Genomic DNA, 16499 nt, shown 5'->3' with positions numbered 1-16499 from the left:
TTTTAAATGTGCTTTCGTTTTATTAGCTTAAGGTTAATGTATGATTGTTTTGTCAAAAACAAAATAAAAAAATTATTTCTGAAAATTTTATATTTATTCTCTTATATTATATACATATATCTGCTGATATAAATTATTTACAAAGAAAATATTAAAAAATATTAAATATAATGTTACTGATAAAAAGCTTTAAAGATAAAGTTGACAAACGAAATTATTATCTGATTTTTAACTTGTAATTTATGTAGAAACGAATTTAAATTTTAAGACTTAAACAAATGGATAAACGTAAACATTTTTGCACTTATTATTATTCAATCAATATAAATAATATTCTATCGATAATGTTAACCAGTACCTATAAAAATCTATTTATGCTTATAAACTAATTTTTATTAAATTGTTTTGTTACATTTGATGTCATTTCATTTATTAAAACAAGGTAATAACAATAAAATAATTATACTGGGTTTGCAATAAAAACAAATAAGCATCGTCAAAGCTTCCGTAAGATACGGATACGAAGCACACTACGAGGCACGCATCGAAGCATCCTATGAGGCACGCACGAGTGGTCTATTATATTTTTGGTCTATTCTGGAGACGCATGAAAATCCCCTAAACTTCATATAGGCCTAAGCAGAATAGATTCTTGAACGGGAACGCAATCGTAAACGGAAACATAAGAATGAGTAAGAGAAGGATAACAAATATCTTTATTCTTTTCTCACTCATTCTTACGTTTCCGTTCACGGTTGCGTTCCCGTTCAAGAATCTATTCTGCTTTGGCCTTATAGCAGAAATGCCATTTGACAGAAATTTATATAACAGAAATTTTATTGGACAGAATATTTACATGGCAGACAATTCATATAACAGACTTTTCATTGGACAGACGTTTGATTGGACAGAAATGTCACTTAACAGAAATTTTATCTGACAGAATTTCCATTCAACAGAACATAAGTATAGCAGAACTCTCATTGGATAGAATATTTACACGGCAGACGATTCATATAACAGACTTTTCATTGGGCAGACGTTTGATTGGACAGAATTTTTATCGAACAGAAATGTTACTTAACAGAAATTTTATCTGACAGAATTTCCATTCAACAGAACATAAGTATAGCAGAACTCTAATTGGTCATAATTTAACTTTTGCATCATACATTCTCATCCCTGCTATATTTTTAACTTGTCGGTAAAGTAGACGTAGAGGTCAGTAGTTGCTATTTCTTTCTCGCCCCAAAGTTTGAATATTAAATAATAAAACTAATATTTTATTTACTTATAATTATTAGGTATTCATTATCAATAATAATGAAATAAAATATTAGTTTTATTATTTAATATTCAAACTTTGGGGCGAGAAAGAAATAGCAACTACTGACCTCTACGTCTACTTTACCGACAAGTTAAAAATATAGCAGGAATGAGAATGTATGATGCAAAAGTTAAATTATGACCAATTAGAGTTCTGCTATACTTATGTTCTGTTGAATGGAAATTCTGTCAGATAAAATTTCTGTTAAGTGACATTTCTGTTCGATAAAAATTCTGTCCAATGAAAAGTCTGTTATATGAATTGTCTGCCATGTAAATATTCTGTCCAATAAAATTTCTGTTATATAAATTTCTGTCAAATGGCATTTCTGCTATATGAAGTTTAGGGGATTTTCATGCGTCTCCTATTCTGGACAGGCCCTTATACCTTCTTGGTTTTCGAGGAGCTATGGCCGTTTCCGAATTGGAATTTTTAGCGCACTTTTGATAAAGTGTATACTCGGGAAGTATGCAGTGTCCTTTTCTTTGCACGGTAAAACAAAGACACTGAATACTTCCCGAGTATACACTTTATCAAAAATGCGCTGAAAATCACAATTCGGAAACGGCCTATTCATTTTCACGGAGAATTACTAAATTTGATTGCGTCTAATGGCCTAATCAAGAATAGATTCTTGAACGGGAACGCAATCGTAAACGGAAACTTAAGAATGGGTAAGTGAAGGATAGCAAATATCTTTATTCTTTTCTCACTCATTCTTAAGGCGCTTGTATACCTCACCGATTCCGAGTATACTTCTGTCGTGTACCATTGGGGTAAAAGAGACAAAAGATATTTCCATATCTTTTACTCCAATGGTACACGACGCAAGTATACTCGGGATCGGTGAGGTATACAAGCGCTTTTACGTTTCCGTTCACAATTGCGTTACCGTTCAAGAATCTTTTGTGATTTGGCCTTAACAATATTCAATTTTCACGGTGGAAATAGAACACTTGTCAGAGTCAATTAAATTCAGTGATTCGACCGTGAAAATACATCGCTCGCCGAAAACTAAGAAGGTGTGTAAAGGTCCTTTTATACCTCCAGTATTTTGGTAAAGCAATCGGCTGGATTGAATTTTCACGGAGAATCACTGAATTTGATTGGCTCTAAAAATATTCAATTTTCACGGTGGAAATGGAATATTAGTCAGAGCCAATCAAATTCAGTGATACAACCGTGAAAATTCAATCCAGACGATTGCTTTACCAAAATACTGGAGGTATAAAAGCACCTTAAGCATCTTTAGTCAAATACGCAACATTTTGGACGTTTCACAGTAAACGCATCCACTATAATTTTGAATGTTTCTCCACTCTGCTTATGACAATGATCTAAATAATTATTTTCCTATCCCTGATCAATAAGCGGGAAAAAATGTCAGGTTATAATTTATTTACCAATTTTTTGTATGTTAGTAGAGTAATTAAAATGTGAATATTTATTCCGCAATTTTTTTTTTATAATTTATTACACATTTTTCTTGGGGTCTTTTTATCCAATTTTCCTTTAATATAGTTGTAAAAAAATGTGACATACACGTGGGAAATTTTAGCGGCAGAAATGTATGAGCTGATTGGTTCTAATTTTTCCCTCCACTCATGCAATATTTATTTGCCAATGAGAATTTTGATGAGGTAGTATTTACCTCTCATTTTTTTAGATCATCATTTGTTTATTCTTCCACTCTCTTGTTGGTTGACTTACGTTTTACCGCCTTTTCCTTATTATTTCCTTTATATTAAAGAGTGCAAAGTTATGTGCAATTGTTAATCGCAGCTGATATATTTTATTGGATTTTGGAATTATCTGTTAATTTATAAAATGGCTCTATTAATGTCAACCAAAGAAAATGTAAGTTTTATATCCCAAGTATTTATTTTAATGAATTTTCCATAAATGTATATATGTGTTCAAGATTTCTGTGGATATAAGTCAAATATTACATATATTGTATTTTTATTTATATGAATGTTTATTTGTTTGATTTTCTAATTAAGTTTACAGTATATGATAATGCTTGATTACAATTTATTATGAATTATTACAATTATAGGTATACATTGTTAAAAAAAATGTTTAACAATAAGAGTTACAAAAAAAGGTTTTTCTTAATTAAAATTTGTAAATATATTTTTGATGTAAATTATACAAGAAATTAATAGTATGTTAAAAACATGGGTAATTCTGATATTTTGAAAATAAATTTACTGTTTTATTTTTACACATTATTCTATTGAAAAAAACTTACTTTTTAACATAGAATATTTAAAAAAAACATAAAAATCCCTATTGGGGTAAAATTAATGTTTTTTTTTCGAAAAAATGTGTTAAAATTTTTTTGTTGAGAATATTATCAATATTATCAAAAATATTTAAAAAATTATTTTATAAAAATGCTTTAAAACCAACTTAATTTAGTTTAATATTGATGACATAAAAAAATATTTTTTATTTTACAGTTATCTCCGAAGAAACGTTGCGTTTCTCCGAGGATTACCCAAGAGAATGGAAAAAAATCAGATGTAAGTGAAACTTAATTTTTTTAGTTATTCATTTCATTAAGAAGTTAAATGAAAATTTTGATTTGAGTCTAATGGCATAAATCGAAAATTGTCTTGGTAAGAAGGATAAAATTTGTTTTAAAAAATTATGATCTATAATTAGAAAAATGGGGGAGACATGAGCCATAGAAAACAAAAATTGCATCATTTGATTATCTAAAAATGTGTGTAAATAAACAATTTTTTTTTGTAAAAATGACATATTTTCTTCCAAAAAATATAATTAAAAAAAAATTTCTAATTCTTGAAAGGGAAATATAATTTTTTTTTATGAATACCTGTAATTAGCAAGAGAAATGCGTTAAAGGGTTTTATACCTAGTCAAAAGGCAAAAAAAAGCAATTTTATGAGAATTTTTTTTCAAAGAAAGTTGTTAATTTATTAAAAATGGAATTAAATTAAAATATTAATAATCTGATGTTAAATTTGTTTCTATAATTATTATAGAATCAGCAAAAATGATCTTTTTTTTTTCTTTAACATATTTGAAATTTATAAAAATCGTCTATCACTTTATGCAATTTTTCCAATTTTTTCTTAATGTTTTGATGAGACCGGTAAAACTCAAATCTCAATTTTGCAAGGTTATCGTTTTTAGATTATTTCCAATTTAATTTAAGACTATTAAATAAAACCTATTATTACAGTTTTTCTCCGTTTTTTACCTAATTCCCGGTTTTATCCTTTTTTCAGAAAAATCACCTAAATCTAAAAAAATTCGATTTTTAAATCACGATTTTTCTCTCCTATTTCACTATTTTTTTCAATAAATAAATCAAATATTTAGTCGACGAAACCACATATTTGGATTATTCATTCAAATGTTTAAAATAATCAATTAAATTTTTTCTTCATTCAACAAAATTGAAATAAACTAAAATTTTTTTTTTTTTTTTTTTTGAATAAACTAAATTTTGTTTATAACAAATGAAAAAAGCATATTTATCAAATAAAAAATAGTATCTTCGTTTTAAGTAAGAGACTTTTTTCTAAAAGAAAATTTCCCATTTGTTTTATTATATTTAAATAGGGGATATCACGTAAAGTCCGATGAAGGTGGAAAAAATGACTTTTTTTTTAGTGAAAGACGCTATTTTTTTAACGGAAGCTGAGGTTTTTTTTCCATATGGACATATAGATAAAAAAAAGTGGGCTTAAACGTTTAATTCTTGAAAATTAACCATTTTTATTCACTGAAGCGAATTAATTTTCAAGGATGAAACATTCTACTTTTTCATCTATACTGCCGTTCTGATGTAGTAAGTGGATATCTATAGTTACAGTGATTTGGAGATTTGAGAAAACATATTTTTATTGAGTCGCACTAATATATGTAAATTTTTTAAAAATAATAGTTATCAGTTCTACCTTCGATTTTGCAATGCTCTTTTCATTAGTCATCAATTCAGTCTATTTCTGTAGATACTGCTCAATTCTCTGTAAATATACACTTTGTGAATCAAGATTTCATTAAAATGACTGTAAATAAGGTAATTAAGGTGTAATTATATTCAAAATTAATTAATTTTTTTAATTAAAAATATAACAGTTAAATTCTTTGTTTCATTACGAATTAAATGATATAAAATACTTATTTTCTATAAAAATGTCAGATATCCATTTACTACATCAGAACTGCAGTGTATGTCCCTGTAGGAAAAGATCTCAGCTTTCGTTAAAAAAAAGTCCTGCCTTTCAACAAAAAAAAAAAAAAAATTAATTTACTTTTAATTTTTTTTTCTTGTGATCAAGATTTTTTCAAAAATATATTTTCCTAATTAAAAGGTCGTCAAAAAAAACTATCGATACTGATATTGACAAAATTGTATTATTTCCCTATTTAAGAAAAAAAAAGGTTTGAAAAAACATTTTTTTTCAAAATTAATCACTTCACTTGAAATCTTTCTAACTAAACTTAAACCTGTTCATAATTATTAGTATAAAAAATCGCATTAGAAAGATATTTTACAACGAAATTGATACTTTATTTAACTGTAGAACACTGTTTAAATTGATAAATTATGTGTCTATATTTATGGTGCATTCTATTTTAAAATTCTACCCCTAGTAAACAATTGACAATATAAAACAATTTTTAAATAATTATTTCTTCTATTTAATTAAATCAAATTACTTTTGCAATGAGTAGTTTTGAAAGAAAAATTTCTAAACTTTATTATTGTAAAAAAATTTTTTTAAAATATTTAATTAGTATAAAAAATTTAATTTGAATGTTATAAATTTCTAAATATCTCAAAACACGTTTACTCCGATTTTGACAAAGCCTATTTCGAAAGAAAGCTTAAATATTCTATTTTTTATTTCCCTAAAGTTTATAATGGACATTTTAGAGGATTTTGAGTAATTATTTAAAATTTTTAAACATTTCAGAGGTAAGAACGTATTGAAATTTGTATGAATTGAAAACCACTTATTTAAGGTAGTATTACACTTTTCAAGCAGTAAAAAACGGGTTTAGAAAAAATTTTTTTTCTCGCTTCTTAATTTATTTAAAGGAACAAATTTTTTTTTAAAACATTATATGGCATTAAAACTTTTATAATAAATAAAATAAAATTTTTTTATTATCTCTCTTTGGTCACTAGAGGGCCTTAAAATCAAGGCAAAAAAAAAATTTGGGCAATCGGCGGACAGGCTACAGCCTCTCAGGGACATCGGATCTGAAAAAACAAAAAACCGTTTTGAAGCTGAGACATGTCATTAAGCATCCCTCCTAACCCCGATAAAAAATATTGAAAATTAACGAAATGGCAGCGATTTAAAAAAAAAATGTCAAAAATTAGGTCTTTTTTGGTTAGTTTTTGGATTGTAGCTAAAATCCAAAAAGAAATAGATAATTGGATTTAGGGGGGATGCTTAAAGAATTTAATTACGAAAAAAATGATATTTTTTTCAAAAAAATTGGTTCATTAGAACTCGAGTTATGCTGTCCGCCAGTTTCAAAAACAACGTTTCGAGAAAAACTCGATTAAGGCCCTCTAGTGACCAAAGAGAGATAATAAAAAAATTTTATTTTATTTATTATAAAAGTTTTAATGCCATATAATGTTATAAAAAAAAAATTTGTTCCTTTAAATAAATTAAGAAGCGAGAAAAAATTTTTTTTCTAAACCCGTTTTTTACTGCTTGAAAAGTGTAATACTACCTAACCAGAGTGGAATTGGTTTTTTAAATTATATTTTCATTAACCTTACATTATTTCTTTGACATTAGAGATCGTAAAAACAAATGCCGCTTTGTTCAAACGGTAGTTGACGCACAGTGTGTTATTTTTGCAATTTCATGTTCAAAACCTAATGTCTCTTGAACAAATTGACCAAATTGAATGAACCTTGGACCAAAATAAAGCTAAATAAATGTAGAATAGAGGAAAATTATAGGGAACCCTTGATTTATTTTTTTGAGCTCCTGGGAGTCGAGTGAAGTTAGCATTTTTTAGGAAAAATGGTAAATTGAAGTATACAAACCGGTATATCATGGTAAAACGTAATAAAACAACTTTTTTGTAAGCATTTAGGATCACTGAATACAAAACTAAAGTTCATTTTTGAAAATTCAAAATGGCGAATTCAAAATGACGGACTAAAACAATGCAATTTTGAAACAAAAATTTTTTTTTCAAACTGTGGTATTTTAATGTTTTTGAGGTCGCTGAATCCAAATATGATGTTAAAATTTAAAAATTCAAAATGGTGGACTCAAAATGGCGGACGAAAATTTTTCAAAGTGCTTAGATTTCAAGGAGACTTGGTACTTTAACGTTTTCGAGGTCGCTGAATTCAAATATGATGGTAAAATTTAAAAATGCAAAATACAAAAAAAAAATACAAAATTATGTTAAAATTCAAGCATTCTTAAAAAAATGTTCTAGCATATTGGATCCGCCATTTTGCATTTTTAAATTTTGTTATCATATTTGAGTTCAGCGACCTCGAAAACGTTAAAGTACCAAGTCTCCTTGAAATCTAACCCTGGCGGATTCGATTTGCGTAATGTCTACTTAACTAAGCGGACTTTAGGTAGACATTAGGTAGACATGTAAAAAAAACTTGTAAAAAAGCTATTAATCGAGTTATTATGATAAAAAAAAGTTGATAAAAGGGTAAATGAATGTTTATAGAGTAAATTCGTACAAAATTTGTAATTAATAAAGCAATAAATAATTAATAATGAATGGAAATGTGCGCGAGGTACCTGATCAGTTCAGCTGTACAATTATTTTCGTGCTATTTTCATGAAAAGAATATAAATTAACTGCAAAAACAATTGATATTTATAAAAAAGTGTAAAATTGATTTAATTTTATTGTTTGCAATACGAATTATTAAATAATAATTAAGTTTTTATCAAATGTGAATAGTGTTGTGAAAACCTGTGAAAACTAATGAGTTACTACATTACCGATCGCATATGAGAGATGGCGCCACCAGTTTTTACAATACAGTGCGAGCATGTTTTCTTCCAAGCTTTTGCTTTGAAAGAAAATAAAAAGTGAATTTTAAAATGCAGAATAAAGTTATACAAATAATTATTGATTTCATAATTGTTTCTCGTCCAAAATTACGGACATGATTGCAGCTATTTTGTTACACTCATCGAGAACTTTTTATTATCATATGCGATCGGTAATGTAGTAACTCATTAGTTTTCACAGGTTTTCACAACACTATTCACATTTGATAAAAACTTAATTATTATTTAATAATTCGTATTGCAAACAATAAAATTAAATCAATTTTACACTTTTTTATAAATATCAATTGTTTTTGCAGTCAATTTATATTCTTTTCATGAAAATAGCACGAAAATAATTGTACAGCTGAACTGATCAGGTACCTCGCGCACATTTCCATTCATTATTAATTATTTAATGCTTTATTAATTACAAATTTTGTACGAATTTACTCTATAAACATTCATTTACCCTTTTATCAACTTTTTTTTATCATAATAAGTCGATTAATAGCTTTTTTATACGTTTTTTTACATGTCTACCTAATGTCTACCTAAAGTCCGCTTAGTTAAGTAGACATTACGCAAATCGAATCCGCCAGGGAAGCACTTTGAAAAATTTTCGTTCGCCATTTTGGGTCCGCCATTTTGAATTTTTAAATTTTAACATCATATTTGGATTCAGCGACCTCAAAAACATTAAAATACCACAGTTTGAACAAATAAATTTTTGTTTCAAAATTGCATCGGAGACAATGTGTTTTGAGATATTTAGAAGTTTATAACATTCAAACTAAATTTTTTATACTAATTAAATGTTTTTTAAAAAATTTTTTTACAATAATAAAGTTTAGAAATTTTTCTTTCGAAACTACTTATTGCAAAAGTAATTTGATTTAATGGAATAGGAGAAATAATTATTTAAAAATTCTCTTATATTGTCAATTGTTTACTAGGGGTAGAATTTTAAAATAGAATGCCCCTTATTCAAAAATAAGAAACAATTTTGGATTATTCAGTTTGTTTAAATCGAAGAGATATAACCTCGGCGATGGAATTTTTTATTTTATTGTAGGAGTTTTATACACAAAAACAATATGCATATTGATGTGTTTAAATTATTTATAGACTCTGGTATATTTATAAATAGATATATTTTTATGTAAATTTAGCTAATTATATAAATTTTGTTACATGTCAATTCAGTGAACTAGAGAATCCGTGACGGTTTTTTTACGTTCACATCGTAATTGCTTTTCTTTATGGATATGAAAGCTGGAAAAATAAGGAATATTTTGAATTTTAGGTCCCTTTCAAGAATTAGAAATTTTTTTTTAATTATATTTTTTGGAAGAAAACATGTCAATTTAAAAAAAAATTATAACTTCACAGAAGAGAATTTCCAAAAAATGCACCGTTTTAAAAATATGATTATTTGTTTAACAAAAGAAGTGCAATTTTCGTTAAAAAAAAGCGCATCTTTTGTTAAACAAATAATCATATTTTTGAAACGGTGCATTTTTTGGAAATTCTCTTCTGTGAAGTTGTAGTTAATATGTTTATGCAGAAAATAAGCCATAGTAAACAAAAATTGTATCATTAAAACAAAAATGGAATAGCGATATGAGAAAAAATTTTAATTATCTAAAAATGTGTGTAAATAAACAATTTTTTTCTTAAAAAATGACATATTTTCTTCCAAAAAATATAATTAAAAAAAATTCTAATTCTTGAATGGAAAATATAATTTTTTTTATGAATGCCTGTAATTAGCAAGAAAAATCCCTTAAATGCTTATTACCTAGTCAAAAGAAAAAAAGCAATTTTATGAGAATTTTTTTCAAAGAAAGTTGTTAACTTATTAAAACGGAATTTGTTGCATCGTATTATGTAACTTTTGAAGTAATAGTAACATTTTTAATTTTTAAAAAATATCGATTTTCGTGACTGCTGCAAGATTTTCTCACGGCTTGTCTAGAAAAAAGTGTTTTTTTTGAGCTGTATTTTAATAAAATATCATACTACCAAGTTTCATTTAAATTCGCGAGCTTACTTCGAATTTTGATAAAAAAAAACTTCTGAAATGACACATGTACAATAAAAGAATAATATAATACAATAAAAGAAATATATAAACTTGAAAAACAATTATTTCCATAAAATATATATTTAATTTTCGTTGATATTTGTATATTTATTCATGCTTACAATTTTTTTTCAAAATTAATTTTATAATAAAAATTTCAGTACTATAAAATTAATTAGTTCACACCTTAAGTTTATACCTTAAGCTAGTCTTAAATAATTATAACCATATACATATTATTTTTAGATTGACGCAACAAAGGCTGTAAAGAATCTTAATCTAAAAGACAGTTCTTTTAATATTGAATTGGAACCACTATTGAAAGAAAATCCTCGTAGATTTGTTGTATTTCCTATTCAATGGCCAGATATTTGGCAGATGTATAAAAAAGCTGAGGCTTCTTTTTGGACTGTTGAAGAAGTTGATTTATCCAAGGTAAGAAACCAACAATTCATAAGAAATGATTCAATTCCATCAAACCTTTAATTAAAAGAAACAATTTCAAGTAAATAGCTTATTTTTTAACTTTTCGATTACCCTTTTCTGCCTTTGATTGTTTTTCTACATAAAGTATCTTATAAAATATGATGTTAATTTTCAAAACTATATTAAAATATATTTCAGGATTTGGCAGATTGGAAAAAATTAACGGATGACGAACGGAAATTTATTTCCCATATTTTAGCTTTCTTTGCTGCTTCTGACGGTATAGTTAATGAAAATCTTGTGGAACGTTTTAGCCAAGAAGTTCAAGTAACAGAGGCCCGTTGTTTTTATGGATTCCAAGTAGCCATGGAAAATGTTCACTCGGAAATGTATTCTCTACTAATAGACACATATATTAGTGACATTAAACAAAGGTATTTTTATTTTTAAGTATTACGTTTGAAATCAGTCAAAAAAATGATTTTTATTATTTAAAAAGACATTAATAGAAGGTTCGTGCTTGGTAAAATGTTAATCTAATGAAAATATTAATTGTTTTTTTCCTTCAGAGATTTTCTTTTCAATGCTATTGAAACTTTACCATGCGTTGCAAAAAAAGCACAATGGGCTTTAAATTGGATAAGTCATGAATCTGCTACATTTGCTGAACGCGTAATTGCATTTGCGGCAGTAGAAGGAATATTTTTCAGCGGTAGTTTTGCATCAATTTTCTGGTTAAAAAAGAGAGGATTAATGCCTGGGCTTACATTTAGTAACGAACTTATTTCTAGGGATGAGGTTAGTATAATAAAAATTCATAAATTTAATTAATTAAATGATAATTTCAATATATTTTTTTTTGTTTTATATATTTATTACAGGGATTACATTGTGATTTTGCATGTTTAATGTTTAAACATATTATTCAAAAACCCAGTAAAGAACGAGTGATTTCAATAATAAAAGACGCAGTGTCTATAGAACAAGAATTTTTGACTGATGCTTTACCAGTGGAAATGATCGGCATGAATTGCAAATTAATGTGCCAGTACATAGAATTTGTTGCCGATAGACTGCTTCTCGAATTGGGATGTCCTAAAGTAATTATCTAAATTTAAATATACAATTTTCTAAAGTTATAAAATTTTCCTTGAAGAATTTTTTAGCTTTACACTTTATTTAAATGAGGAAAAATTGTTGCACTTCTTTTTTAAATTTTTATTTCCATTTCTAGGTTTACGGTTCTGAAAATCCATTTGATTTCATGGAGCATATTTCTCTTGAAGGAAAAACGAATTTCTTTGAGAAGAAAGTTGGCGAATATCAAAAATGGGGTGTTATGCAAGAAAAGAGTAATTTCACTCTAACAGCTGACTTTTAAAGTGCAATTTTATAAATGGACATTGATATATATTTTTTTAAAAAAATCTTTTGAATGTCCGAGAAATAGTTTAATTTATGTTTATTTGTCTACAGAAAATGTAACATTTCGACGTTAAAGTCTAAAGCATCTTTTTTTTTTAATACACTGAAAGCTCGATCGAGGGGACAAAACTTTTATGCTCGGTAATCTTTCTTTTAAATAAAATTTTTGTCATTTTTTTCTAATACTATTTATTTATATTACATAATCTATTTTTTCTTTAGACACCTTTCGCCTATAAAAACCAATTTGTAAACAAATGCACTTTGATCGAACTTCCAGTGTATATGGTTTTTTTTTTGCTGCGACTGTAATTTCTTAGTGACATTTAAAAGAATTATGCGAACTATTAGTATTATTTTGACGCCGACTTTTATGTCTTAAGTTGTAACATTATGTTTATAAGATAAGTTCACATAATATAAATTTGTAATCCATGAAATAATTTAGAACCTTGTTATATTAAAACATATTTTATAAATTAAATAAGAAAAATTCGTTTTTTGAAGAATCTAATTAAAAAAATTTATTATATGAGCAATGTTGCTCAGTTTTTAAACTTTGATTTTAATTATTTCAGTATCAAGTAATAATTTTTTAAAGATGTTGAATGGTCTCTGAAAATCTTTGCCAAGGAGATACCTTTAATTATCGCCTTATAAAAACAGCACTGAACGTGAAAAAGATTTTACTTTAAAATACTTTTTTCTCGAAACATGGACACTTTCTACAAAATCGGCCAAAATACCAACCCGGTAAGAAACGAGGAATAGAGAAAAATTGAAAGTTTGCAGACATAGAGCAGAAGTTAAGAATTTTTAATTTTTCCGAATAGGCGATTTTACGTTTTTACCCAATTCCTCACTGAACATCAAAATATCAGAAAAATGAATTCTTCTCTATTCCCAGTAGAGGTAAGTCAATAGAAAAGAATTCAGACTTCTTATTCTTCTTAATGCGCAAAGTTTCATATTTTCAAATTTTTGGTAGCGAATAGAGAAAAATTAAATGTTTGGAGAGCAAATTTTAAATATCTATTCCTTTAAATCGACAGTATCAAAATTTCTGAAGCGCATTGAAAGGAATAAGAAATTTGGAGAGTGAAGTGGATATGTCTATTCCTTTTAATTGACTGTGCCATGACATCAGGAGCGTATTTAGAGGAATAGAAAATTTCTAGATTAAATGAGGTATCTTTATGCCTTGCAATTGACTGCGTCAGGTTTTTAAGAGCATATTCAGAGGAATGGGAAATTTAGGGTATAAATTCAGTATTTCTATGCCTCGCAATCGCCTGAGTCAAGTTTTTAGGACCGTATTCAGAGGAATGGGAATTTTGTAATATCAATTAAATATTTCTATTTCTTGCAATCGACTGCGTCAGATTTCTAAAAGCGTACACGGAGAAAATTTATTCTGTAACGATTACAGAACTGCACCGTACTGCTCGGACGAAGTGACCACTTTTGTGATGGTTACAAAGCAGTTCTAATATTTTTAAAAATAGACCTGCTTAAATTACAGAACGTATCTGTAAATTGTCATAAGCGCTCCTGTAATCGAGATCCGATTTTTCGTTTTGCAACCTGTGTTGTTTAGACTTGAAACGATTACAGAACTGGCTTGTAGCGCTATGAGCAGTGACTTGTCGTGACGTCACGAGCTGATCGCGCCTAATAAAATTTTTGACAACAAATTTATAGACTGTTATTCATTCATATCCCTGTTAAAATATCCTAAACTATTAAGTAAATTTTAATATATATTTAATATTTTTATTTAATGAAAAATATAATTTTAATTAATTAATTTATAAACACATATAGTATTCTTATATATAAATAATATATTTAAATATATTATAATATTATTTATTAGAAAATATAAATATAAAAAACATTTGCTTTAATTAAAATTTGTAATAAAATGAATTCCCTGCTAAAAATAAAATCAGAAATCAGTCTCAAAACGTCAGAAATCCAGACGTTTTGAGACTATTTTGATGTTCTGTGATAAAACTACGTTTTATTTTTTTTGTAAAAAGGGTTCCAAGAGAGGTACCAAGGCCACTCAAACCCACCATATAACTCTATTATATTATATATTCCCTTTTTCCAACAGAAGGGTCCTTTCGAGGGTCCATCAGGTTTTATGACTTTTTAATGCAAAATAAAAAATTATTTAAATTTAAATAAATATTTTTTTAAATGTTATATTTGTAATTTATAGATTTTAACGATTCCAATGATATAAAACATTATGTAAAAACTCTAAAATTACATAATGATTATACAATAAATACTCCATTAATTAAAATTAATTCTCAATAATTTAAAAATATTTGCAAAAAATTTTATATCGTTGTAATTGTATTAACATGTACATTACGAATATAATATTTAAAAATTATTTTTTTCAAATGCAACAATTTTTAATTTTGCAATGAAAAGCCATAAAACCATAAAAGATCCTTCTGGCCTATACTTTTCTTTTTGTCCTTTTCTAACGTACATATAATATATATGGAATCACGTTTGTAAGACAAGGACAGAAAAGGGAAGGCGTCAATGACTACGACTATACTTTTAAAGTCCCTACTTCAAATTTTTATTTATTATTTTACAGTAAGCTAGTTTCCTTACATTTAGTTATAAGAAAGCAACATATGTTGAAAACCTATTCTTACCACTGTGTTAACTCTATATATATATATTTGAAAAAAATTAGAAATCGCTGGCTATTTCACATAAAAGTTTATTTTTTTACAACTAGATGAGCAAAAACATTCTGGTCTCTTGTAAAATAGAATATATGAATTGATCGCTCAATCAATCTCTGAGCGAATTTGATCCAGTTTTCATTAAATATAAATTTGATTTGAACCAACCCTGCTAAAAATAAAATCACAAAACGTCAAAAAATTAGTCAGGATCTCTGACGTTTTGAGACTGTTTTTGTTACGATTGCAGTCACAGAACACCACAATAAGTGAGGTTTAGTCAAAGAATCGTCAATAGTAGTCAGATTTTTTATGAGGGTCGGAGACCTTTTTTTTTGCCATACCATAAATCATTAAACCCTGTGACTATTTGTGATGTTAAATGACATTTCTTTCTATAAAATAGTTTTGAAGATTCCTGACTTACTTCTCATGAATTCTGACTACAAATATTTAAAAATTAAAAAAAATCAATATTTTATCATTAAAAAAATAAATTATCGTACAACATTTTTTTATCTTTACGTTACACATTCTTAATTATTATTTTTACAATTTATTATATTTATTTACTCCTATCGAAGAAAATCTCGCAAACGCAGGGAATCGAACTCACAACCTAACGAACGCAAACCGAATACCTAACCCCTGAGCTAAACTAACCTAACTGAGATCTTAAAAATAGAATACGGTTTTATGAAAATAGAAGATCTTATTACTTTTTTCAATTTTATCAACATATTTTGTTGATAATTATTATTATTATTTTAAAAAAATTTTATAATTTTTAAAAATTAACAAGTAAAGTTAAAATAGGTATATTGTTATATTGATCAAAAAACATTTTTAGTCCAATTATCATATATTAATGTATTCAATTAATAAAATTTGCTTCAGCAAATATTTAATTAAACAAAAAATTCGTATGTAAATATTATTTGAATTCGAACTTAAAAGAATATGTGTAATATACAAATAAAATAGTCTAGAATAATAAGATACTGTTGGATTGTCTCAAGTAAACTCTGAGCGAATTTTATCAGGTTTTTCGCTCACGTTTTAGCACATTCATTACTATTATAATTAATTATAATGATAAGAATTAATTAATATGCATATATTAATTACTATATTATTAAAATTCAATTTAACATAATTCTTCCACAAATCAACTAAATAATTACTAATTTTAATTTCTCTTTTTAGCATACTGCACTATAATTAGATGGAATATTTGGTTCAAATCAAATTTATATTTAGTGAAAACTGGATCAAATTCGCTCAGAGATTGATTGAGCGATCAATTCATATATTCTATTTTACAAGAGACCAGAATGTTTTTGCTCATCTAGTTGTAAAAAAATAAACTTTTATGTGAAATAGCCAGCGATTTCTAATTTTTTTCAAATATATATATGAGGCAAAATTCCTGAAATGTCCGAACAAAAAATTAAAAGTTCTCGAATTTAATCCATACT

General features: G+C 26.6%; 1 protein-coding gene across 1 annotated transcript; it reads left to right on the top strand.

The window, feature by feature from the left end:
- Window positions 1-2962: 2962 nt before the first annotated feature.
- On the top strand, window positions 2963-12797 carry LOC127279413 (ribonucleoside-diphosphate reductase subunit M2 B). The gene is made up of 7 exons (XM_051301759.1): window positions 2963-3184; window positions 3793-3855; window positions 10700-10888; window positions 11078-11313; window positions 11449-11677; window positions 11761-11979; window positions 12114-12797. Exons 1-7 carry the CDS (start codon window positions 3155-3157, stop codon window positions 12258-12260), a joined length of 1113 nt encoding a protein of 370 aa, XP_051157716.1. The 5' UTR covers window positions 2963-3154; the 3' UTR covers window positions 12261-12797.
- The last annotated feature ends 3702 nt before the right edge of the window (window positions 12798-16499 follow it).

Source organism: Leptopilina boulardi, unplaced genomic scaffold, assembly GCF_019393585.1.
Source record: "Leptopilina boulardi isolate dan_hultmark-lab unplaced genomic scaffold, ZJU_Lbou_2.1 LbouV2_216, whole genome shotgun sequence".
In the NCBI taxonomy this organism is placed as follows: domain Eukaryota; kingdom Metazoa; phylum Arthropoda; class Insecta; order Hymenoptera; family Figitidae; genus Leptopilina; species Leptopilina boulardi.
This window is presented reverse-complemented; position numbering and strand designations above follow the sequence as displayed.